General features: G+C 49.2%; 1 protein-coding gene across 7 annotated transcripts in view; it reads right to left on the minus strand.

Annotated features, from left to right (window-relative positions):
* sox6 (SRY-box transcription factor 6) overlaps positions 1–24,803 on the minus strand; it is a 169,147-nt gene that overhangs the window by 23,830 nt on the left and 120,514 nt on the right. For 6 of the 7 annotated variants that reach the window (XM_042061754.1, XM_042061756.1, XM_042061752.1 and 3 more), the window contains 5 exons: positions 23,920–24,043; positions 17,762–17,841; positions 7,673–7,822; positions 5,053–5,224; positions 3,887–4,071 (listed from right to left, as the gene is read on the minus strand). In XM_042061754.1, coding sequence (XP_041917688.1) covers positions 3,887–4,071; positions 5,053–5,224; positions 7,673–7,822; positions 17,762–17,841; positions 23,920–24,043 — 711 coding nt within the window. The remainder of the gene's footprint in view (positions 1–3,886; positions 4,072–5,052; positions 5,225–7,672; positions 7,823–17,761; positions 17,842–23,919; positions 24,044–24,803) is intronic. The other variant, XM_042061755.1, reaches the window with a different exon arrangement.

Raw genomic sequence — 24,803 nt, forward strand, 5'->3', positions numbered from 1 at the left:
AAGTAATTGCCCTCCACAGACAATAATACATTTAGTAAATATTTCAAAAAAAGTAAATTGTGAAAGGGTTGTAAAAGCTTTTCTTTCACTGCTGGGACAAAGTAAAAAACAGACAAATAAAAAAAAATACAGGCATAGAAACGGGCTTCAAAAAAGCATGAATATTTTACATGTGCACCTAGAGGACAGGAGAACCAAATGCAACCTTCCTTTCTCCTCAGAGAGAAGAGAAAGAGAGAGAGAACAAGACAGAGAGAAAGGGACAGTGCCAGAGGAGTGTAGAAGCAGGGCACCAAGAGTGGAACAGTAAACTGTGAGGGGGGAAGTAAAAAGAAGAGAGAGAGGCAGTCAGAGAGAGAGAGAGAGAGAGAGAGAGAGAGAGAGAGAGAGAGAGAGAGAGAGAGAGAGAGAGGGCCAGCGACAGGCCAGGAAGGACAGTGCAAGTGAGAGAGCTGAGCAGAAAAAAATGAATAGACAGTGACAGGGGGACAACACTTTGAAGAGAGGGAAGAGAAGGAAGGGATGCAGGTCACTCCATTGTGCTTCTCGGACACACTTTGTATTAAAAGATGAATTGATCCATCTGTAAGCAGCACTTAGCCTCCCTCTGCCGCGCGGTCGTTACACGGGAATAAATCAATATTTAATATCCTTCACTACAGCCCCAGTAGATGATTTTAACCTCTCCGTAATCCCATTTATGTTACCTTTCCACAATCTCTGCGCACGCTTTCACTGTGATAAACTCCCAAACAGCCGACGGGGAGCGTAGCTATTAAGGAGCACGCTTTATTTATGTCAGGTGAGGAGCCACGCTGAAATATTAATATTCGGAAACTGACCGAAGTGAAAGCTTTTATCTGGAACATTTAGACCCCTTTGGACTGTCGGTTTGCATTGACGTGGGCCTGCCCTGATGCTCCGCCTCATTCTGGCGCTGAAATACAGCACAGTATTCTTTACCGTCGCCCGGCCCAGGGCAGTATTTCTAGCGGTGACAATTAAAGTGTGTGCCTGGCACAGGGGCACATTCAGATGGAGAATAGTACTGGAGAATTCTGTTTCCTGTCTTTCAGGTTTGAGGTAGTAAAGGACAAATTGCTTCGCTCTACAAGATAAAGGGAAAAAAATGGAATTCAGGTTGTGGGGTGGGGGGTGGGGTTGGGAGGGTTATAATTCAAAGAAGCACTGTTCTTCACTAAGGAGGTCAAGTGGGAATTTATGAACACCTGTTTTCAGGTATTCTTGTGGAGCAAACAATGGAATGCTAAATATGAAGCAATCGGCCTTTCCCTTCCTCCCGTTGTATTTTTCCACAGAAATCACATGATTCTCTGCTTGGAAATGGGAATGGCCGTGAATCAAGAGGCTGCGAGAGTGATGGTTGATTGACTTCAAAAAAGAAAGGGAGTCTTTGGGATGTGTATGCGGTAACCTATGGCAACCCGATAACCCAAACATACCAGGCATATTTCAGAACTGATAGTGCTCCCTAATTATTATTTGTTGTTCCTCCCCTTACCCTGTCAGAGCCAGGATCTTGTGCTGCCTTTAGTCTTCACAGAGCCACCTTCTACTCTTACATCAAAGTTTTTGTTAGAAATACACACACACACACACACACACACACACACACACACTCTCTCTCTCTCACACACACTCACACAAACAGACACACACACAACCACACACACAAAAAAACATGTGTGCACACACTTAACTGTTGCTCTAACTGTTCTCCCTTCCCTCTCTCTCCCGTCTTGCTCAGGCTGGAGTGACGGGGCAAGAGCGGTGAGGAGTGATGTCTGGCGTGGCTGCAGATCTCAACCCACTTTGGGGGGAAAAAAGCGTGCAGACAGCTCACCTGAGCCGAGCGCTCAAGCAGTGGCCTGAAAGCATTGGGGGCGCCTCACAATTGCTCAGAGACAAAAACGGGAGCCGGACAAAAGCCAGGCAGGAGAAAGAAAGAAAAAAAAAGCGTCAAGCTCCGGCTGTTAAGAACAATGCCCCCGAAGGTGTGTCCCGCCTGTTGAAATCGCTCCTTTTCAGCCATTGTTCGCCCGGCTGCATTCATGTCATGTAGCGGCATATTCCCCTTGCCTGGCTGACCACAAGCTCACCCCGGAGTCTGGGAGGCCTCCTCGGGAGCGCCTTGTGTGCGTGCGTGAGTCTCCAGCTTGGAGGTGGGGTGAGGAGACGGTTTACAGGTGATGGCTGCTCCGCTGCATACCACAACCACCTCCAGGGAACAGGTACAAAAGGAAGGACAGGGGGAAAAAAGACCCAGAAGAATAGATTCTAATCCTGAGGCTTAAGCGAACAGACATACACACTCACACACGCACATGCAAAGAAAATGCCTGGGACTCCATTTTGGATCTTTGAATGCTATTCAAACTGCTGTCCCACAGACTCATAACAAAAAACGAGCTTGAGGTATGTAATTGTTTGAGACGTACAAAAGGGCACACCCGTGAGTGCCTGGGGTATTAGAGCCCCGAAAGCCTCCATTGTTTGGACTGCGGAGAAAAAGCAGACCTAATTTTGCAGTTAATTCAGGTGTCTAACCATATGCCGGAGACAAGCCACGACACAGAGCAGAGCCTGTTGAGCACGATGCCACCCACTCAGACACAGATCTCTCAAGTGCCTCGGCTTCTATCCTCCCTCCCGTTAAAACTCAGAAAAAAAGAGGATAAGACATGGATGTTTCGTTTATTTTTTTATACATACATTGACCTAGTTGAAGATGCCGGTTGAAAGTATCAGGTGTTGAAATATTAATGAGTCAAAGCTCCCGGCTCCTGCCTGCCTCCGTCAGCCAACTGGCAATATGGCATCAATCAGATGGGAGCTGGCGATTATTTATTTTTTATTAATTTATTTATTTATTTCTGCACGCTCCTTGATTGACTCATTGATTGAAGATATTTTTAAAGGGAGTCCCTGGGAGTCTGTGCGCTGTCGGTACAAAGTGGGACTGTCCCTCACCGGCGGCTGCCGAGGGCCGCACGTCGCCTCTAATTGGGCAGAGACGCAACAGCTTGGGCCCTGCGCACACACACGCACACACACAGGGCAACCCCCCGGACCAGCGTGGTCCTTTCGCCCAGTGCTCTGCTTTCGCCCAGCGCTCCCTCCCAAACTCCCTCAAGTCCTGCCATCGCTACCATCCCCAACCTTCACTCTCCCCATCTGCCATGCCAACGCCAATCAAAATCGCTGTTCTGGATATGCTTCAAAGGCCAAAAAAATGTGGTGAGGGAAGGCAATTTAAAAAAAAGGAAAAAAAATAGACTAAATTGAAGAGAGACACTTTACTAGACTTGTATTTCTCTTTGTGCCTCTCAGGAAATTAAGGAAAGTGGCAGTGAGCTGGGAGAGGACAATGCGACAATTGCGAAAATACAGTAAGTGGCAAATCAGCACGTAATTGAGAGTGGCGGTGGCTTGAATGAAAGGTGTCAAAATGAGGTGGAGAGCCGGTGCGCCACACAGTTCTAGATTGACAGGCAGACGCATAGAGGAACAGAATAGAGTTGGTGCTGGAGGAGAGGGAGGGAGGGAGGGAGGTGGTGAGAGGCAGTTCTAAGACAGGACCAAGTGCGCAAAGAACAGATAAGTGAGACAGACAAGAGAGAGAGAGAGAGAGAGAGAGAGAGAGAGAGAGAGAGAGAGAGTGTGTGTGTGTGTGTGTTAGAGAGACAGAAAGAGATAGAGAGGAATAAGTTGAACAGGAAAAGAGATTTAGCCAGAGTGCATGTGTGTGTGGTGTGTGTGTGTGTGTGTGTTTGTGTGTGTGTGTGTGTGTGAGAGAGAGACAGAGAGAAAGAGAGAGAGAAATAGAGAGAGAGACAGAGAAAGAGAGTTGGGGGGGGGCACTTGCCTTGTCAGAGCGGCAGTTGAGGCCCATGCTGGTGAGGGCTTGGAGCTTGGCCTCCATGCCCTGCTGGTGGTGCTGGAGCTGCTCTCTCTGGATCTGTTCTCTCATCTTCCTTGCCTCCTGGATGGCCTTCATCACTGAGTCCTGGTCTCCAAACAGCGCTGTGGAGTTCAGGCTGGACAGGATGTCTGTGGGCAAGGGCAATGATCCGTCAACACACACCTCCGCAGACACACACCAAACCCACACACAAACACAAATGCACCAAAATGAAGCCGCAAGTGGCAAGGTTCTGTGATAAAACAAACTCAATGGGAGGTCTCACAACACACTCTCATGTGTCTGTGTGTGTGTGTTTGCACGTAGACTGTAGGCATGTGCATTTCCGCTCCGTGCAGCAAACAACATGTGTGGCGTCTCCCTCGGAAAAAATAAGGCAGCAATCTCGAGCTGGAGTCACACTCCCTCTCGGTATAATTAAAAAGATAAAAGTGAGGTGAGGCTAGCAGTTAAAAACGTGGAAATAGAACAAAAACAAACGGGCCGGGTTCAAAGCCCCACTCCAGCCCGAGAGGGGAAATGAGAGCAGCTCCACTGCAGACAGAGGGCTTAATGAAAGAGAACGTTTAATAACAGTTACAGTGGCACACACGGAGGCTTGATTGAAGGGGCGTCATACGAGGCAGACAAAGTGTGAGAGCTTTTAAAACAAATGATTGGCTGAAGCATCCGGTGAAGCCCAACGGCATGGCGCGGCGCTAAAGCAGTTTCGTCGAGATGAAAAAGAAAAAAAAAATACTTTCTGCCGCATGTCAGTGATTGTGTGAATTTTGGACTCGATGCCTTCAGTTTTTATTTGACACAGAAAAACCATGGCACCACACAAAGCTTCCCACAGAGAAGATCTAACACCTAGCCTTCGCATTCCAACTTTCAACAAAAAAAAAATAATAGACACACAGAAAAGAAATGATAGAATAAACACAATACAGTGGATACCTTTTACATTCTTGTTAACATTCTTTGACTAACAACTAACAATAGTCGGCACCAGAATTGAACAAATAAACCTTGTCCCTCTCTCTCGCTCTCTCTTTCTTTCTAACAATCCTCCATGGCCACTGCACGTTGTATAGAAACACTTCAGGCGAGCTGGCAGATGTCCTTACCCAGAGAGGAGCCGCGGCCCATGAGTCCGAGGGGGCTGGGGATGCCCCCCTTGGCTGACAGGCTGTTCGGGCTGCTCTTGCTGCCGTGGAAGAGGCTGTGTGTGGGGGATGTCGGGGACTTGATGGACTCGGCCGTCTTGGGCCGGGCAGACAGGTTGAGGGGGGCCTCCTCCTGTGTGGCCAAAGAGGAAAAACCAAGACATGAGGTCATGGGGAGAATCAGAGAGAGAGACATAGAGAGAGAGAGAGAGAGAAAGAGAGAGAGAGAGACAGACAGAAAGAGAGAGAGAGTTCACCTCTGAGACATGGTAAAGCTAGTCAGTGATTAGCGACAAGAAGTCTAATTACTCATCCAGTAAGCGAGCAGGGGCTCCTCATTCACCTGCAGGGCATAAAGCGGAGGGGGGGGGGGGGGGGCGTACGCCCAGGCAGTCAGAGCACTCTTTTGTTCTGATTAATTAAAGCCCGTTGTGACACTCAGCACGTCTTTATCTCCTCCAACTGTTCTCCTACGGCTATTTCGCTCTTTCCCCATTTCTCTCTCTCTCTCCCTCCTTCTTTTTACACTCGGAAAAAAGCACGGGCTAAAACACTGTTTAAATCACTTTCTCTTTGACAGACACTTGCAGTTTGTATTTCAAAAATTAATAAAAAGATTTCATCCTTGATGTGGCAGTCTTTCAAAGTGTTCTCCTTTTATGTATTCATAGCTGAACACCTGATTGATTTCTAACCAAGTTAGATTTTTGCCATCCAGTGAACAATGGAAATAGACCCAGCGACTGATTAAGTTTGATCTCATGTACTGGGTGCTGCTTGGAGAGGAAAGTGAAAACCAGTCAATGTCATTGGAGTTAATCAGAAATCCTTTGAAATGAATGGGACACTGTCACACGGCATCCACAGTCTAATGTAAGACTAACTGTGTCACTGACACAAACATATGCACACATAAATACCCTGACATGTGCATGCGGGCATGCACACACGCGCACACACACACACACACACACACACACACACACACACACACACACACACACACACACACACACACACACACACACACATTCAGTGTATGGCTCCTGGTTGTTTACAGGCAAATGTCTTCTCAGTGAGTCTCACTGTGAGCCTGAGAGCGTATTTGTCCAAACAGATGGCACTGCGTGCATGAGTCTGCCTCAAGGTCTTCATACTGCACTGCCAATAACAGTTTGTCATTCAATTAAGCTAAAAGTAGACAAACCAAACACACTACTAATCTAATTAAGCTATATCTGCATATGGATCCAACGCCACTCAAGCATCTTTGTTGAATTCTTAATACTATGTGATCTCAGCCACTTAGCGCTTATCTTGCATAACTGCGCCCATAATCTTGAATAGGAGATAAAGCTCCAACACACACCCACACAACAAACACACACACACACACACACACACACAGACAGACAGACACACACACCACACACACACACACATGTTATCCGAGCCCAACCCCTTTTTGACATCGCCTAAAGAGCTGCTTTGAGATAATTCATGTCAGTGCTATTGTTTCGCTCTTCAGGCTGAAATTAATTAGCCCAAATCCCCTCAGCATCCGGGGGTGTGGAGGATGGGACCGGCAGAGACTGTGCGGCGCGCAGAGGCAGCAGCAGCAGTGACAGCGGGATCGGGATCGGCCCCATCTCCGGCTCCTCTCTGCTCTGTCCGTGGAGCTCGGCCACTTAAAGAGGATAGCAGCCCGCGCTGCACCGCCACTGACATGATTTACGTCCCCTCGTTTTAGTGATATTAAAACCCAACTTTTCCAAACGCGCACGTGTTTTGGATTAAGGCCGCTCAATGAAAGAAGAAAAAAAGGAGGATGGAGAGAGGGTGAGGGAGGTGGGGAGGAGGGGAGGAGGGGGAAAAGATGATGTATTTGCCCTCTGCTCTCAGCTGAAGACGTGTTGAGCCCCGCCATCCAGCCCCTGAGAAGTCCCGTTGTTCATCTTCATTTTAAGACAACCAGAAAGAGCCATCTCCACTGTGTGTGTCTCTGTGTGTGTGTGTGTGTGTGTGTGTGTGTGTGTGTGTGTGTGTGTGTGTGTGTGTGTGTGGGGAGGGCTCTCATGTGATGTAATGTTTTTGCTCAGCAAGAAAGGATGAATAAACAGAAAAAAAAGATCTGTTGTTCTTTGTGATCGGAGACTGTGTGTTCCAGAAATTGCTGTCTGCAAGCAACCATAGCCATAGCAACCCTGTCCACAGAGTTCTGGTTGAGAGAGAGTGAAACAGAGAGAGAGAGAGAGAGAGAGAGAGAAAGAGCGAGACAGAGAGAGAAGAGAGACAATGAGAGAAAGAGAGATACAGCTGGAGAGAAAGCAGGAAAAAGAGAGAGAAAGAGAGAGGGAGCAAAAGAAACTGGGAGAGTGGGAGGCTTGTAAAAGTGTAGCAGATTGATAGCCTCCCAACAGTGGAGCGGCAGGATGGCAGAGCAGCACCGAGCAGTACTGCGCCACCTCTCCACTCCTCTCCTGATTTAGTGAACCAGCACGGCCGGGTGGATCTGGGTCAAGCACCAGTGGAGTGGCCGGGGAGGGAGGGAGGGAGTGGGGGAGTGGGGAGGCAGGCATACCTTGACTTGAGTGACGGGGCTGGAGGACCTCTTGTCGTTCTTGAGGCCCGTGGGGGAGATGGGCGCGCCAGCGTTGGGGGGCTGGGACAGCGGTGGCATCTTGGCTCCGGGAGAGACCTGCATGCTGGCCAGCTGGGCGGCGTACAGTTGCTGTGAGGAGAGCAGAGAAAACCCACAAGGCGTTAACATCCAACGCCAACCACCATTCAAAGACGCTTTTTTTCTCTCCTCCTCTCCATCCCTCCCTCCCCTTCCCTCTCTCCCTCTTTCTCTCTTTCCTTGGTCTCTCTCTCTTTTCAAACCCCACCCGTCCTCTCTTTCTTTTCCCCTTCCTTCTTCCTTCTCTCTTGTCCTCTTTTCTCTCTCTCTCACTCTCACTCTTTCCCTCCTGGCACAGCCATTCCATCAAAGGTCTTAACTGTATATCAAAAGCTCTGACTCCAGAGAGAGAGAGACAGCAGAGAGAGAGAGAGAGAGAGAGAGAGAGAGAGAGAAACCCACACAGTGATGGCTTTTATACAAGAGACTTGGAGAGGGCTTTTTCCTCTCATCAGTAAAGTTTGCAGACTTTCTTCAGCTCTGGCCTGTTCTCATATCTGATTTCCTACCCGTCGCCCGCTGCTGAGGCTGCTGCTGCTGCTTTTCTGGGCCAACAAGTCACCGCAGAGACACCTAGCCAGGCCCCCGTTATTGTGTGCGGGACTTGGGCTATCAATCATGTGCATTATTAAAAGGCAAACATTGAAGGTCAGTTTCTTGAAAAAAAAGGAGAAGAGGAGAAATCACCATCCTCTGTGCTTATTTTCATTGGCTGGAAGTCAGTGGCTTTGCCTGACTCTGGTGACGTAGCTTAGCGCTGTGGTCACATGCGGGCAGCATATGGTTTAAATGACTGGCCAGGCACAAAATGTCAATCATTAGTTGCCACAGGAAAAGGGAGGTCCTCAACATGATTAGTTTGTGTGTATGTGTGTGTGCGTGTGTGTGTGTGTGTGTATGTCTGTGTCTATAAACGGGTGTATGTAAGAGGATGCATGTGTATGCCCACATGTCTGCAAGCACGTTTTGTGTTCCAGACACTGTCAAAGACACAGGCAGAACTAACATCTCATCAACAAAATGATTGACCACAGGTCAAGAGCTCATAAAAATGGCAGAGGGTGTTATTGCGTTAAGCCTGTTGATGATAACCCATTTCAGATGCTGCATTATTAGCGACGGCTGAGAATAATTGGGCTTTGTTCTCTGCCTCCCTATGAGATGGTGAGCTGCAAGGCCAGACGGAACGCGCTGCTGTCAGCCTCGGGCTAGTATTGATTGGCGAGCAGGTAAATGGTTAAATAGGCTTTTGTCTCCTGCATTAAGTAGCAGGGGTCGAACAAAACGGCCGGTGGCCTCCCTGACCTCTCCTGAGTAAGTGCCACATAAATTTGAGTCCTAACTGCCATTTCAACATTAGAGGCTATATTTAATAGAGGGAGAAAAACTGCTTCGGAATGGAGTACAATGCAAAGATTGCAGAGTGAGAAAATGGCTTTTTTCCTGAGTGCATGTCCAGTGTGCTGTGTATGAAACTATCTCTGCCCGATCGCTGCACGTTAACTCTTGTGGCCAGACCGCGCTCTGTTCCTTTGTCGCCGCGGTGCGTACGTGGAGATGCAAACACATCCCCGTCCTGGGCGAAACTTTATCGCTTGCCCACCGGTGGCACACAAAAGGCGTATTATTCCAGGGGAGCCGGGGCAAACAACAGAACATCAGCTACGGAAATGACAGGCTGATTGGGTTCCCACAGTGATAGCAGCAGACACCGCCCTGCAAACAGACACCCTTTGTTTTCAAAGAGCAAAAGAGGCCCGAAAGAAAAGACAAAATAAAAATCACCATTCTGTTTGGATTTCTTTTCTCTCTCTCCTCTCTATCAATCCAAATGATCAAAGTCAGGACAGTGGAAAGAGAAGGGGTGTTTATGAGTGCGTTGTAGTCTTTTAAAAGTGGGAGGGCAGGATGTAGCTCGCGTTTGACTGTGTCTGTAGGCTACAAGTAGTGTTGTGTTTTCAGAGGCATGAGGCGAGTCTGCTGGACAGATGTTAGTTAAAACCCCACTCTAGATGGGCACACACCCTGACCTTGTGAGGGAAGAACTTTATTGTTCCGGAAAAAGGACCTAATTGGGTTTTAGTTCAAATTAGAGCCTGTGAGACGGCCTCTTTGTGAGGACTGATTAGCGGGTCAGCGCCACGGGCCGAGGGCTAGAGTTACCACCGCGCTGCACGCCGCCCCAGGAACTGAAAAAACAAATAGAATCAGGGGGACAGGAAGTGGAGGTGTGACACCCACAGTGGAAGAAGAGGAGGTCACACTACACTTAGCACGGCGCTAACCTCGCTACCACTGCTGCTGCAGAGACTCCTGACACTTTACTGATGCAGTCTCTGGCACAGGATGTGAGAATGATAGTGGAGATATACAACCAGAGGAAACACGGAGAAGAGAGGGGGAGGGAGAGGAAAAAAGATGGATTCAGAGCAGTGGAGAAAAAATATGAAAAGGAGGAGGGCAGAGAGAGATAGAGAGAGGAGGACAGAGTGGGAGGGACAGGAGGAGCTGAAGACAAGCCCTGGCTACACTGACGGCTGCCGTCCCGGGGCTAGACACATGTTCCAGTCCCTGACTGAAGGACATCTGCCCGACTCGCCCAGGCCTCTCTCGGAGGGCCAGCCGCACCTCATCTCCCTCTCTCTATCCCTCTCTCTATCCCCCTCTCTCTCTTTCTCTCTCTCTCTCCCTCTCCGCCTGCACCATCTTGCAGGGCGGCAGCCGCGCGGCAGAAGGTTGCCGCGGTAATGAGGGTCACGCTGAAAGTCAATGGCTAAACGGGGACCAGGAGTCACAGCGCTCTGGCTCTCTGCCCCGAGTCCGCAACGCTGTGTGAGGGGTCGACTCCTGAGTGCCACAACCCCCACCTTTCTCTCTCCCTCTCTCTATCTCTCACATCCCCCTCTCTTTCTGTTATCATCAGCAGACAGTACTTTCTCTTCCCTCCACACAATTTACCATTCAGGTGATTAGTATGCTTCACCTAACAGGGCACAGGTGACAGGAATAGAATGCACTAAATGTAAAGGTAAAAATAGAACATTCTAAAGAGAAACAGAGAATGACAGCATGGTGTTTTCACAGCTTTTTGTTTGCAGGGGAAAGATTTACTGTCCACATTGAAAAGAGGACTTAACACATACAGTATGTTTGGTCGATGCGTTACTCATGAGGGTATATACAAGTCAGAAATGGACTCATACAAGCAGGGAAATGTTTCCTTTTTATTATCTTGCACACTGTGTTGTTTCTCTTTTCAATATGTGACCCTTTCTTTCCCTCAGGGAGGCTGCTATTTCTATCATCTCACCCAGCACTGAACAAAAGACAAGCAGTCAACAAAGACAAGGCAATACACTGCACGGCACAGAGACTCTCAAGTCTATCTCAGACCACCCTCTGGAAACACACACATTCACACGTGTGCACACACACACACACACACACACACACAAAGGAGTGCAAACACATATTACCTACGACTGAGAGCCATTACTTGTAGCAGAAAAGCTGCTGAGTGGTAGGAAACAGCTAGTCGCTGGGCTCTGGAGCCAAGAGATACGTATAGTGAGAGAGAGAGAGAGAGAGAGAGAGAGAGAGAGAGAGAGAGAGAGAGAAGAGAGAGGGAGAGAGTGAGAGTGAGGGAGAGGGAGACAGCAGGCAGGGCCACAGAGAAACAGTCTGCTCCAGACCACTGACTGAGCTAATACCTTTGTCCACTTGAGCATTAAATGACTCGCCGCAATACAGCTTAGTTAGAGAGAGGGGCAGGGGAAATGTGGCTTCTCAATCCACCCGCGTCTACTCCAGTGTGTACCCTGCCTCCATGGCAACACACATATACACACATACACACATCAACACACACATACCTTTTTCTCCATATCCCTTTGCCCCCCCATCTCTCTCACCCTCCCATAAGAGCTGAAGCCATCTATGAGTGCATGGATTCCAAATACACGGTGCTGGCCCAAGGTCAGTGCGTTAGCCTTTGCTAATTAAAAGCGAGCCCTCCTGAGGCCAGCCAGGTTAAACGACAAGGTTTGCTTTTCTGCCTGCAACAACATTATCCTGATATTACACGCTCAGATGATGCTGTGGGATACCTCAGCACAGTTTCTTAAAACTGCCTCTCCAGAGCCATTAAGGAATAGTTCGCTTTTGATCTATTCTAGAAATACGGTGAAGCTGAAAGGATACGGGGCAAATTAAGGGCCATATGTTTCATGTGAATACAGAAAACATGGACAGCACCAGAGGCAGTATATATATATATTTTTTTTTAAATGGCTACAGCCAGAAATATTGGATCTGGGGTTATATGGAAACACAGTGCAATTTGCAGAATAAAAATCTAAGTCTTGTTAGTTCTCTTCCAGGGCTGGGCAGATTGCTGTGTGACAGATGCTGTGGACAGTGTGGCAGATTTAGACAGCCGTTGTGCTCGCAGCCATAATGCTGCATTACCCCCCTCTGTCTTCAGTGGATGCTCTGCACAACTGTTACCCCAGGACCATCTCACTCAAGCCCAATGGAAAGAAAAAATATGTCTCTCCAAACAAGTAAGGTGTAGGAAGCATATGTGTGAAACATATGTAGTGCTTTTTTTTCACCCCACATATGCCTGCTCTGTTGCATTGTAGAGTATAATGTGGGTCACACACACACACACACACACACACACACACACACACACACACACACACACACACACACACACACACACACACACTCGCCCTGACAGTCACCTCTGCATTAGCGGAGCTGGATAGCTGGCATGAGCTGGGCCACGTTGCCGTTGCCTCTATGCCCCGCGGGCGTTTGGCTGGCAGCGCCATGCAGCGCCAACCCCTGTTTGCCACGCGGCTTGTCCGGGCTCATTGCCCTGGGCGTGCGGCACAGCGCGGCGCAGGCTGACCCAGGCCAGGCCAGATGTCGGGAGGGGAGGCGGCATCCTGGTGCACTGCGCCGACGCTTTCCAGTATGGCCCAACATCTGTTTCATCTGCTGCTGCCCAACCTGCTCCCTCTCTCCCTCTCTCTCTCTCCCTACTCCCTCTGCCTTTCTGCCCTCCCCCACCCCTATCCCTCCCTCACTCCCTCCCTCTTTCCCTCTTTCATATTCTCTCACTTTGTCTTTTTCACACTTTCTGTGCCATGCCCAGCCTTTCTCAGGTTAGCCTCTGTGTGCTATGAGCTCTGTGGAGTCCAGCCGAACATCTGCAGCCGGGTGCCAGGCTGCCTTGTTAAGGACCCTGCTGAATAGCCTCAGTACTGCCCAGGCTCTCGCTAAGGCCCCGGGAGCTCATTGACGAGCGGCTGCCGACTCGGCCGACAGAGCGTTCTGCTGGACTCAAACGGCCGGGGACCCCATTCCGAGTCCCTGCCTTCGTTTATCAGCACATCTGTCCATCTGTCCACCTGTCCCTCTGTTCACAGCGCCCATCCATCCAGCTGCCCAGCTCCCCCACGCCATTAAGGCCTGAAGGGGACGAACAGTCGCTTCAGAGGAGAGAGAGAGATGGAGAGAGAGAGAGAGTCCGTTCAAAGCTCAGCAACTAGTGATGTAGAGCTTGGAATAAAGGAGAAGAGGCTACCGACATATGAAAGGAAGATAGAGAAAGTTCAAAAAACAAGATTTCAAGAGTGAGAGAGGAAGTATGAAAAAGGAAGGAATTCTCTAGCAGAGAAGAGCAAGTAAGGCGAAATGGAGAGCTGGAGAGTTGGATGGGGGTGGGCCGTGGCTAGCGCATGCAGCCAGTGAGTGATATTGAGTCCTCTTCGCCTCTCCTCTCCCCTACGCGCAGGAGGACACAGATGTTCAGCTTTATCCAATGATGCTTACTCTAAAACAGCTTAAACCCAAAAGTCTGCTTCCAATGATAAAAAACAGACCTCTCTCAATGCTCACTTCTGATTTGTTTGCATCCCCGGACAGAAAAAAAAGAGGCAAACAATATATCAAGTGGAGTCTCCCTATGAGGAAATGGTTTTCCACTCAGCAATTGATGCAATGTGATCTTGTGCACCAACAAATTAAGTGCCAATCCAAACAGGGGCGGGGGGCAATGAATAGAATTCTTTTGTGGAATTAGTATAATTCTTTTTTAGCCAGACCCATTGCCCGCCTCGCCTGCCCGCTTCCAGGCCCGGGCACAATTTCCTAGGCGAGGTGAAAGGTGTCAGTTCTAATAAGTACAGGGGACAGTTCGGGACATGGCCATTGTTCCGAGCTCTTCCGCCGCTCGTCCCGGCCCTGTGAACGAGGCCTAATGAAGAAAGGCAGCCGGCCGGCGCAATAGTTTAGGCGGCCGCTCTCCAGTGAGTTGCAGACGGGGAGCAATCTGTCAGGGAAGCATTGAGTGAAATTACCATGCGAGCCGGAGTGCCTGCTGACAGCGGTGGGGGCCGTCATAGAGGGGGTCCGCCATGCCCCCCCCCCCCCCCCCCCCCTCCCCCACAGCCCCCAACCCCACTCCTGTATTGACAAGCAAATTACACTCTCCGCCAGCGACTCGCCAAACGTCTCGCTCTCATTTCCAGCCATCAGGCCCACCAAAAAAATCCTTTGTTAACTTCTGGTAGGAAGAGACCATATAGGGTGTGTGTGTGTGTGTGAGAGAGAGAGAGAGCAAGTGAGTGTGTGTGTGCGTGGATGTGTGGGAGAGGAGAAGCTATGGATGGTGAGCCACCCTTCCACCCTCCCTACACACACACACACACACCCCATGACTGTTATGACAAGTGGAGATGGTGAGGGGGTGCGTGGCTGACATTAAGACTGGCAGAGTGGCGAGCGGATGGCTGCACACATTACCACCATCGCATTGTGGAAATTAAATCCCCCAACAAGCCCTGTTTTTCCCCTGTATATACTCCTCAGCCTAAACGGAGTAAATGGCTGAAAATGATAACTTGCCAGGATGCTGACAAGCGGGGAGATCTTTTAATTAGACAGACGCGGCAGGCTGGCGATACGCTTGGGGGGGTGGACCACCCCCACCACACACACACACACACACATACACCCCTGGCACGGGAGGATAAGCGGGGGTGCGTCAGGTAAGGGGTCGGGGGTTGCCCGCTGAGGCGCGAGGACCAGTCTCACACTGATACAGTCCTGACCAATCAATCACGCTTCACACACTCCCATCCTCTCACTAACATAAACACCCCTCATTAACAGTGACCCGTGATCCTCCGTACAGATAGTAAGACACATTAGCACACCCTGTAAATGTGCACTCAGTGAGCAGATCACACTGGTAAAGATGGAGTGGCTAACACGCAATAGCTGTGCGCTGGGTATGGGGCGTAGAAAGAGCCCTGCATCTCTCCCTCTCACAGGATCATCAGACAGAAGTAGTGTGAGGGCACAGATGTGGCATCCAGCATGCTGCACGCTAAGTCACACAAGGTCTGGTTTCATGCCCCTTCTCCGCTAAATTACATATTTTAACAGCGTCTATGTGCTGTTGTTCTCCCTTTAAAAGGAGTGTTTTGTCTGCCATTTTAGTCCTCGGTTGACTCCGACACACAAACACATACCCACACACATAAACACACACACACACAATAGAAATGCCTGTGTGTGTGTGTGTTGGCCCAGCTGTTTATCTGTCAGGCCGTGCAGTCTGATAGAGACTAGCAGCTAACGATACTATCACCATGGTGAGTATGAATTTAATCATCTCCATCTCCGGCGTGATATGTGATATTATGTTTTAATCATTCCACTTCGTGGTGCTTTGTAGAGGAAGGCATGGCGGTCACATGATGTGTTGATCGTCAGAGAAAAGGGCATGTTTGACTTGCAGGGGCTGTTTTAAGGGGGTCTCTGTGCAAAGCAAATAGCAGCCGCATGGCAAAATATACTGCCAGCGGACGGCTTCAATTAATAGGAATGCACCTCTTTTTTGTTTACTGTGCTCCGTAAAGGTCGGCGAGTCATGGTCTTGGGGCTCCGTTCTAGTCCATTCCCAGGGTTAAACACATTATCTGAATTAATGGCTGGAACTCCTCAGCCTTCGGATATACTGCTATCCCAGCCTCGGAGTGACCCGACGCACCGCTATAAATAGATGCGAGGGGATAGAGTCGTACCATCATTCCCTGCTAAAGGCCCCACACATAGGCTATAGGCTATTTGAACACACACAGCCACAAGCATGTGCACTCAGTATTAAGTGACAGTCATGAATTAACATAAATGCCACACAGAGAAATGGTGCTGTCTTTTTCTATTGTGTTTTTTCTCTCTCTCTAAACTCTCTGTTGCTCTTAACTGACAAACGCAAAATTAAGCCACATACACAGTGTAATACAAATACTTGAAGACCACGCAAATACACACACACACACACACACACACACACACACACACTCACACTCACACACACACCTGCACACACACACACACACACACACACACACACACACGCACACACATGCACACACACACACACACACGCGTGCCTCCGAAACATGAGCAGACGCATCCCACACCTTCCTGGTAGTTGATTGTTCTTCCCAGAGCTGTGTGATAAAGGAGACCTTTCCAAGCCCAGCTGCAGCATTGTTAGGACTTGCCAAGGCTCATTAAGGCTGAGAGCGATAAACTCTGAAGGACAAATTGTGCTCATGTATCAGGCAGAGGGGAAAAAGTTGCATGATGCTGCTTCTTCTCTCTCTCTCTCTCTCTCTCTCTCTCTCTCTCTCTCTCCCTGTGTCTGCATTGCACAACCCCACAGCCTTTGTTTTGCCACAAGCCCTCGCTATCAGAGAGCTTAATGCCTAATTGCTATCAACAGTTTACTGACTTTGTTGACAAAACAACTGCATAGACCAAAGTAGGACTTGAAAAGAGTTTTCTCTATCTCTCTGTCTCTCTTGCTCTTTCCCCCTGCTGCCTCACTCACTCTCTCCTTCCTCTTTGTTTCAGAGGAAGGACTCTCAGGAAGTGCCTCGTCCCCTCCTCCTCGAGACCCCTTGGCCCGGGAAGTTTCAGGAAAACTTAAATATTTATCACGCCGCTCTTTTCAAAGGCCTCCCATCCATCTTCATTCTTCAGCGGGGCTGCGAGGGCTCGCTTTGATAATTTCACCAGTGAGCAGCCAAGAATAATGACATTAGTGTAATCGTACAGAGGCCTCCGCTTCCCAAAGCCATTCCCAGCATTTGTTATGTAAATATAACGTGATGAAAGCGAGCGGGGGAAAACATATTGTCAATTTGGAAACAAAAAGAGAGCGCGCTCACAGGCTCACAGCAGGCCAAGTAATAGTGCTGATTAGGATGGTAATGAGACACACGGTGCATCGCAGATAGCGATCTATATTACAGTAAGTGCTTATTGCCTGGAGTTAGACTCCGGTTCACGGCCGTAACGGGCTCCCTGAGAACACTCTCCTGGTGGTGCCTAAGGGCCGCTGGAATCTCTCCCAAAATTCACTCCTCTCTCTCTTTCTCTCACTCTGTCTATCTAGCAGCTCTGCTTTCACATTTACCACCTCACACTCTGCATTGCCTTACAGTTCAGTGCCCTGTGCTGCCTTCACACCACAGAAGACTGCACTCACACTGGACACACACACACACACAAACACACACACACACACACACACACAATGCATGACATAAACAGCCGTTAGCATTACACAGAACATGCCATGCAAGCAACCCAGTTCCATTTTGTGTCGCTGCGCAGCCCCTCCTGATTGGTTTAGCAGAGGGCTCTCCTCTTGGGAAACCAGCAGGGCTAATCCCACCTGCCATAACCATTATCCTCATAACTACACTCTCCGCAGTAACTATGGGGTTAAGTTCTCCCTTAAAATGGCTAAATTACACGTGTAAGGTGTTAAGTTGGTGAGGGCTGACTCCCAAGCATTATTTAGCGTGCCGGCTCATTATTTAGCATACAGCTGGTTTTTTGCCGTGTAGCGCCCAAGGGTTGGCAACGTGCCTGCACATTCTTTGTTGTTGCACATACCTGAAGCTGCAGAGGGTTGAGTCCTGACGCGGCGGCAGCTGCCATTGTGGATGGAATGAACTGCACCGGGTAGTTATCACCTGTCGAGGAGGAGAAGGGGAGGAGAAGGGGGGTAGGGGGTGGGAGGAGGGCAGAACAATGCACACAGGTTGAGACAATGAGCGGCCCAACGGCGGCCAGGCAAGTGCCAACACGGCCCTGGAGCCGCCTTCACCCAGCCTCGGCTCCCAGCCCAAACATCTGCACCAACAAAAGATTTAGCTGGGCACACCAGAGGCAGGATTACTGAGGAACGTATCTCCTTTCTCTTCCTCTCTCTTTTACTCTTACTCTCTCTCTCTTCCCCACACTCTCTCTCTCTCTCTCACTCAATCTCCTCTTTTTCCCTCTCTCTCACTCTGTCTCTATTTCTATCTCTGGCCTTTTCTATTCTCTATTCTTTTCATTTTTTTAAGTTCTTGCCTTCTGCAGTCTTGTTGTATTCTTTCAAGAAAATAAACAACCATCAGTTCATTGCAAATTGGCAAGTTAAAAACAGTTTTTTATCCTCCTCTCCTCGTGTGACCGTTGCATACTTGTGTGGTGCTACTGCTTGGGTTTCACAGAAGAGGTGGTGTGTTCTCCATGCCACTGTAAACACAACTCTCATTTGTCCTACATGCCATTGTCTCATTGTGTGGCTTCTGGCATGAGCAAGCCAAAAAAGTGCTACTTCAACAGGTCACAACAAGCAAAGCACTTTACAAAGTCGCAGAAGGAGATCAGGAAAGACATGATTTGTTCTTTTATCACAACATCAACATTTAACCAGAGAGCTACGAGAATTTCAAAACAATAGCTGTGTTGAACATTTTATCATCTTATCGCAACACATCAGGAAAGTGGAATCTAAGACACAAAGGGGAGACGGTAGTTAAACCTGATACAGATACAAGTGGAAAGCATTTGCTCTAAAGAGAGGGAGATAGAGAGAGAGAGAGAGAGAGAGAGAGAGAGAGAGAGAATAAGAGGAGGAAAAGGGAAGAAAAAGAAAAGGAGAGAGAGGAGAGAAAATGAAGCAGAAGGGGAAAGTATGTTTTCATCCCTGGGCTGTGTGAGCAACTTGGTAAAGAAATCCTTTCACTGCTCAGCACATTGTGGTCAGAGGTGGGGGTGTGTGTGGGAGGGTGAGGGGTGTGGGGGGGCTGGTGGTGGATCCGACGAGGACGGCGGAGGGCTGACTGAAGCGTGCCTTCTGAAGAAGAGAATTGGCCCCGATTCAGACACCACTTTCGCCTGTCACTTCTCCACACAAACATATGGAGGCATTAAGCCACAGGCATGAGGGGAGGGAAACGTATATACCTTCTCCACTTTTTCTCCTCCCTCCCTCCCTCCCTTGTGTGCCTCCCAATCTTGTCCAGCGCAGCACATTGTGATGCAGTCTGGATATTCAATCCTGTGCCACGGGCCAGAGGAGCGGCGAGCCACACAATTGATGTGATTTTCAAACAGTGTCATGAGAGAAGTGAAGTGAGGGTCATTACTGTCCAATACGCTCCCCCACCCCCTCCCCTCTCTCTCTTTCGTTGGACTACTTCTTTATTCTCACCCCCTACCACCCAACCCCATTCCCACAGAGAGGTCTCTTTTCCACTTTCTCACCACTCTCTTCTCATAACCGGACGAGTGATTGCCTCCTCTCTGTCAGCGGTGGCTGCGTGCGGTCAGCAGTGTCATGTGAGACCAGGGGTGTGTCAGATGCCAGGCGAGGACACTGCAGTGGCCAGGGGGAAGGAGGACGGGCACTGTCCACGGCAGAGTCAGGCGTGCGGCCAGACAGCTGTGTGCATGTGTGTGGAAGTGAGGCTGCTCTAAAAGGAGTACCACTGAGGTCCGGGGTGGGGCTGCCCTCAGAGCCATCCTCCCTCCCTTACATGCTAGATGCCACCAACAGCCTCAGGGCAGAGAACCACTAGGATGGAGGAGTTTTCCAAAACCTCATGAGAATTGACAGAACCGACAGTCTCTCCAATCCCAATGTACTCACAAAACAGTAACAAAAATGTTGTGCGAATTCACTGTGCCTCCCAGCAGAGTCTAACCTGAGATCACTGTGACCCTCACTGGTAAATTTCAGTCAGGTATCATGCCAAAAAGATTCAGTCTGGTGAAGTGGATCCTCTTGGTGGCCCCTCTTCTTTAAGGCTGGCACAGGGCACTACAGCTGGTGCTTGAGGAGCCGAGAGCATGCCAGCCTAATGAAAGGTGGAGGAGAGCGAGGGAAGAATATTAGGAGATCGCTCCCTCCGAGGGCACTCAGTGTTGGACCACCTGGTGCCAAGGGCAAGAGCTCTTCGCATTCTCCATGGCAAAGGAGACATCGTTTAAAGGCAAACTTTGACTTGAGAGACAGTGGATAAGCTGAAACTTTGGGCGGAGAGCAAATAATTAATTTTCATGTCATCCTTTTTGTGAGTCAATTAAATAAATAAGTCAAAAGCGGCTTTTACAGTGCCACAGATAACAAGGTTGTCATGGAGAGACTACAAGGTAATAACAAAATGAAAGGAACTGATCTTTTAAGGCAGAGAGAGAGAGAGAGAGAGAGAGAAGCTGGGAAAGTGCATTCATGCACAACCTCAGAGCTTCAGACCCAAGGCTAAGCAGATATATCGGCATCCTGGCATCTCCTGCGGCGGAAAGTCAATAAGGCATTGTGGCCTCATCACAGCTGAAAGAGTCCGGCCGGAGGATCCATTCCAGAGCCCCATTACGGCACGCGCCTCTGTCTTTATGCACACAGACAGTGGGGGTGTCACAGCGGCTCCTGCCTGCGTCGGGAAAAAAGGATGACCCTGCGGATGGGTCTGGAGGCCACTGATGTTGCTCAGGCCATTGAGCACAGTGTGTGGGGCGGATGTAGTGGCACAGCGTGGCGGGGCGAGGGGCCATCAGCACTGGGCCCTGTCCTGCCCATGCCCACTCAGCAGTGCCGAGAACATGGGGCACCATGCAATAGAGCCGTCCTTTATGCCCAGCGATCGTCCGATTTGAGATTATGTACAGAGGGGGTCGGGAATAACCGAATTGGCCTGCACAAACAGAGCTGTTTTCCAGAAGCTTCTTTTCCTTTCTTTCTTCCTTCCTTTATTTTTCCTTTCTCTTTTTTTTGTTTTCATTTGCAAACTTATGAATAATGCAGAAGCTTTACACAAGGCGACCCCTGCTGAAGTCTCCATTATGACTCCTGTTATTTGTACTAAAACATTTTCCATGTCAAACATATTAGAAAAAAAAAATCAAACTGGCGAAATAATCCCCTCAGGCTCCCTGTTCAGGCTGTCATGCCTCCGTAGTTCCAAAATAGCTGACTTTCCCTCTCATCCCCGCCTTTATAGTTAATTTATTAGCTGCTCTACCACACCCTATAATGTTCTGCTACTCACCTGCTGACTACAGAACCTTTTTCCCTTCTCTATTTTAATGTCTCTCTTTCTCTCTCTATCTCTCTTTTTTCATCTCTCCCTCTCTCTTGTACTTGTTTCTCATCTCTCTGTTGCAGTGTTTTTGATGAGGTGCTGACATGTGTTCCTCAAAGCACCTTGTGTGCAGACAAAAGCAGGGCTAGGGCTTTCCCCTCAGAGCTCACACATAAATTCTCCTCTCTGACATCTCTTTCTCCCTCTCTCTCTCTCTCTCTTTTCCTCTTGTCGCACTGATTTCGCTCGGTGCGATTTCCCAGAGGTCTGCTGCCCGACGTGTCAATAGTTGGCTCAGCTCGTGCGGGGGGGAAAACCCTTGTCTGTGCATTTTTAGTTTACTTCTGTCCAATAGTCAATGTTCAGGATGGAAAAAAAAGAGAAACAGAACACAAAAACACACAACGTGACAGAGATTCAACTGCTTGATAGTGTGAAGCCGGGACCCAGGGGCAAGGCCCTGGCTTTAATTTTTAACTACTGTTGCTGAGACTGGCACTTCTGGAGCGCAGCGCGAACAATAAGTCAGACGTGAGACAGGCAGGAGGGTTAGCATCCTGGCAGTGAGTCAATCTGCATGTTGTTGCAATTTCCCTCCAAATTTGATGTTTGGGGATGTGGAATGCTTGCGTGAGGGCGAAAATTCTTTTCTCTGCGCCATACAAAAGAAGTCGGGGAGGCATGCCGAGGCAGGCCAGGGAAGGGAGGTGAGGGGAGGGGAGGAGAGCGGAGCGGAGGGGAGGCTGGGTCCCTGGGAGCCCTGTGCCCTGCATCCCTCTAGGGGGACACGTGCACCAGGCCTACGCTGCAGCTACAGACCTCCTTCTTTTCTTCCGCTGCACCTGGTGGCGGCTCCTGCATCCTCTGATGTTGATATGACCTGACGGTTGACAGTGACTTCTTGTCAAATCCTCTAAAATTAATTTGTCTTTTTTCCCCTTTATTTAGAGTTGTTCATTTAAAGTTTGCTGACATGCAACATGCTGAATTATATATGATAAGTGAGTATACTTGCATACTCGAAGACTTAAATTTGGTCCAGAAGAGGAATTGTAAATTTCAATTCCATTAAATAAGGGCAGTTGTTAGGTTGTGTTTCTGTGTGTCAGCTGTTTTATGTTAACAGAGGTCACTTTAAGTGAAAACACAAAGCCAAAAACAGCCCATAGAACCGAGCTAGGAAGCGGTGCCTGGACATGGCTCTGGGAGGCTGAGCGCGAGGGGGAGCGGTGGAGGAGCGCACCAGCGCTGGTTGACTGAAAAAGCGGCGGTATTGTGTTACCGCCGGCACCCTCAGCAGATTCTTGGATGGATGACGATTACAGCCGACGAGAAGCCGAGACACTTTCATGTTGACATTTTAGTTTACATTCCAGGACTCATATATCCGAACCCATTGTTCGGGCTGCCTTGAAGCTGAGCACTCACCAGCCCTGGCTGCGTTTCTGAAGTGACACACTTGATGGTGCACAGCATTAATTGCTTTGACAGGGGAGACCTGATTGTTCTTAGCTTTCAGAGCAGCGCGAGGAGAGGGGGAGGAGGAGGAGGAGGAGGGGAGGAGGTCGAGGTGGGGGAGATGGGTGAGGTGTGTGCATATTGCGAGTTGTTACAGTACAATGAGAGGTCCTGCCCTGTGAAACAGCGGAATGAAAACACATGAAGAAGCTGGCATAACAGGAGATTGAGGGGCTATGAAGACCGTAGGCTTAAGACCTGTAGGCTGAGTGAGGGAGGGGGGAGGAGGAGACAGCCCCCCCCCCCCCCCCCCCCCCCCCCCCATAGCTCTGGAAGTGTGTGTGTGTGTGTGTGTTTGTGGGGGTTGTATGAGGAGTCTGGCCTTACTGAGATCCACTCAAAATAAAGCTGTGTGACACTCACAATCCAAGCTGTCAAAGCACCCCTGTGTGTGTGTGTGTGTTTGTGTGTGTGTGTGTGTGTGTGTGTGTGTGTGTGTGTGTGTGTGTGTGTGTGTCGGGTTGGGGGCGCTACAGCAGAAATGAGGGAGAGTTTCCTACTGTTGTGAAAGTACACAGCATATTTTTGCTCTTTTTTATCTACTTAGAAGGGCAGAAATAAATTGTTTAGGGGAAAGATACACAAACCCTTTCAACAGCAACTCTGGGCTGTGACCAAAGGTTGTGTTTGTATTCTATTTCGTCAGCCCTGCCACAGCAGGTATGGCTGCAAGGCTGTTGGTGCCAGAGCTATTGTTTGGTTCATTGATAACATCCACTCTTATCATCTTGACAGATTCTCTGTGACAAAATGACAAAATGTTTTTCATTCATATACAATGTCTGTTATCTTTTGTTTCAAGATAGCTTTCAGCCATATCGGTCCTGGGAGATTAGAATTTGTATTTTACCAGTGATGTCACTTAATAGCCATAGCTCGAGACATTTAACCAAGCATGACAAACACTCTTGAACTGGTCACACTTCACTCAAGATCTGTATACTGGCCAGAGATCTGTACACTGGCCAAAGGATGGAGTAGCTATAAAAGAGAGAGAGAAAGAGAGGGAGAGAGAGAGAAGCAAAGAGAAGCAGGACCTTTAACAAGAGGACAATATTTGAATAAGAGGATAAAGTGGCTGAGTACGGCATACAGGTAAATGTAGGACAGAGAGAGAGAGAGAGAGAGAGGGAGGGATAAACAGTGAGAGCCACTCAACAGTGCAGGCGCGTGTCATACCTGGCTTGTAGGACATTCCCGGCGGGAAGAGGAATCCCTGCTGGGCGGCGGCGGCAGCAGCCAGAGTGCGCTGGTCGTGTGGAAAAATGGGGATCATGAGCGGAGGCATGTGACCCTGGACCTGCTGAAGACAGAGAGAGAGGAGATCAGACGCCTGGCTAACGCATGCTGACAGCAGGCCTCGTCGAGCACCCATGGCCTGCGTGTGGACCGCACAATACCCCACGCCTGCCTCAGCTGCTCCTAATCCCCCCGCCAATCGCACATTATCACATCAAAGAGCCCAACGCTGCACACTGTTTGCCCTGCCTGATCCAAGGTGCGGCATGCCGGATAAGGGCTCATTCTCAAGCCATTCTGCCTCGGCATTATCAGTGATTTCCCTGCGTTACTTCTGCCAAATAGACTTGTAAAAGTAATTGTTGACGTAACAGGTTTTTCTTTTTTTTTTCTCAATATATTCTCGTATATAACCCTTTTTTCAGGCGTCTCTCCCCATGAAAAGGGAAAAAAATGTGGCATAGACAAAAATGAGTCCAACATTTTTTTAAATCCTCTGGCCCCTGAAAACCTCTTTTCCTTCTTTGGGCTAGATCACAATGAGATGTAGCCTGGTTGAACCGCTAAGTCTGCGAGAGCGCTCAAGCCTTGGCTGCCTGCGGCCTGTGACAGAATACTAGTGAATGAAGCGCTGCACCAATAGGACACTCCGGCGAGTCCGAACATAAAACATCCTGTGCGCTGCGTGGTGGAGAACAGGTGAGATTCTCGTCACCGAGCATGATTTGAGCCCGCGCGTCTCCTCCGGTCCTGTCGTGCTGTGTGGGGTGGGAGGGGTGTAGAGGGGTCACAGTGGGGGAGCGCTCCGCTGTCTTGCCAACATC

The sequence above is a fragment of the Alosa sapidissima genome, chromosome 14 (assembly GCF_018492685.1).
Source record: "Alosa sapidissima isolate fAloSap1 chromosome 14, fAloSap1.pri, whole genome shotgun sequence".
Classification (NCBI taxonomy): domain Eukaryota; kingdom Metazoa; phylum Chordata; class Actinopteri; order Clupeiformes; family Clupeidae; genus Alosa; species Alosa sapidissima.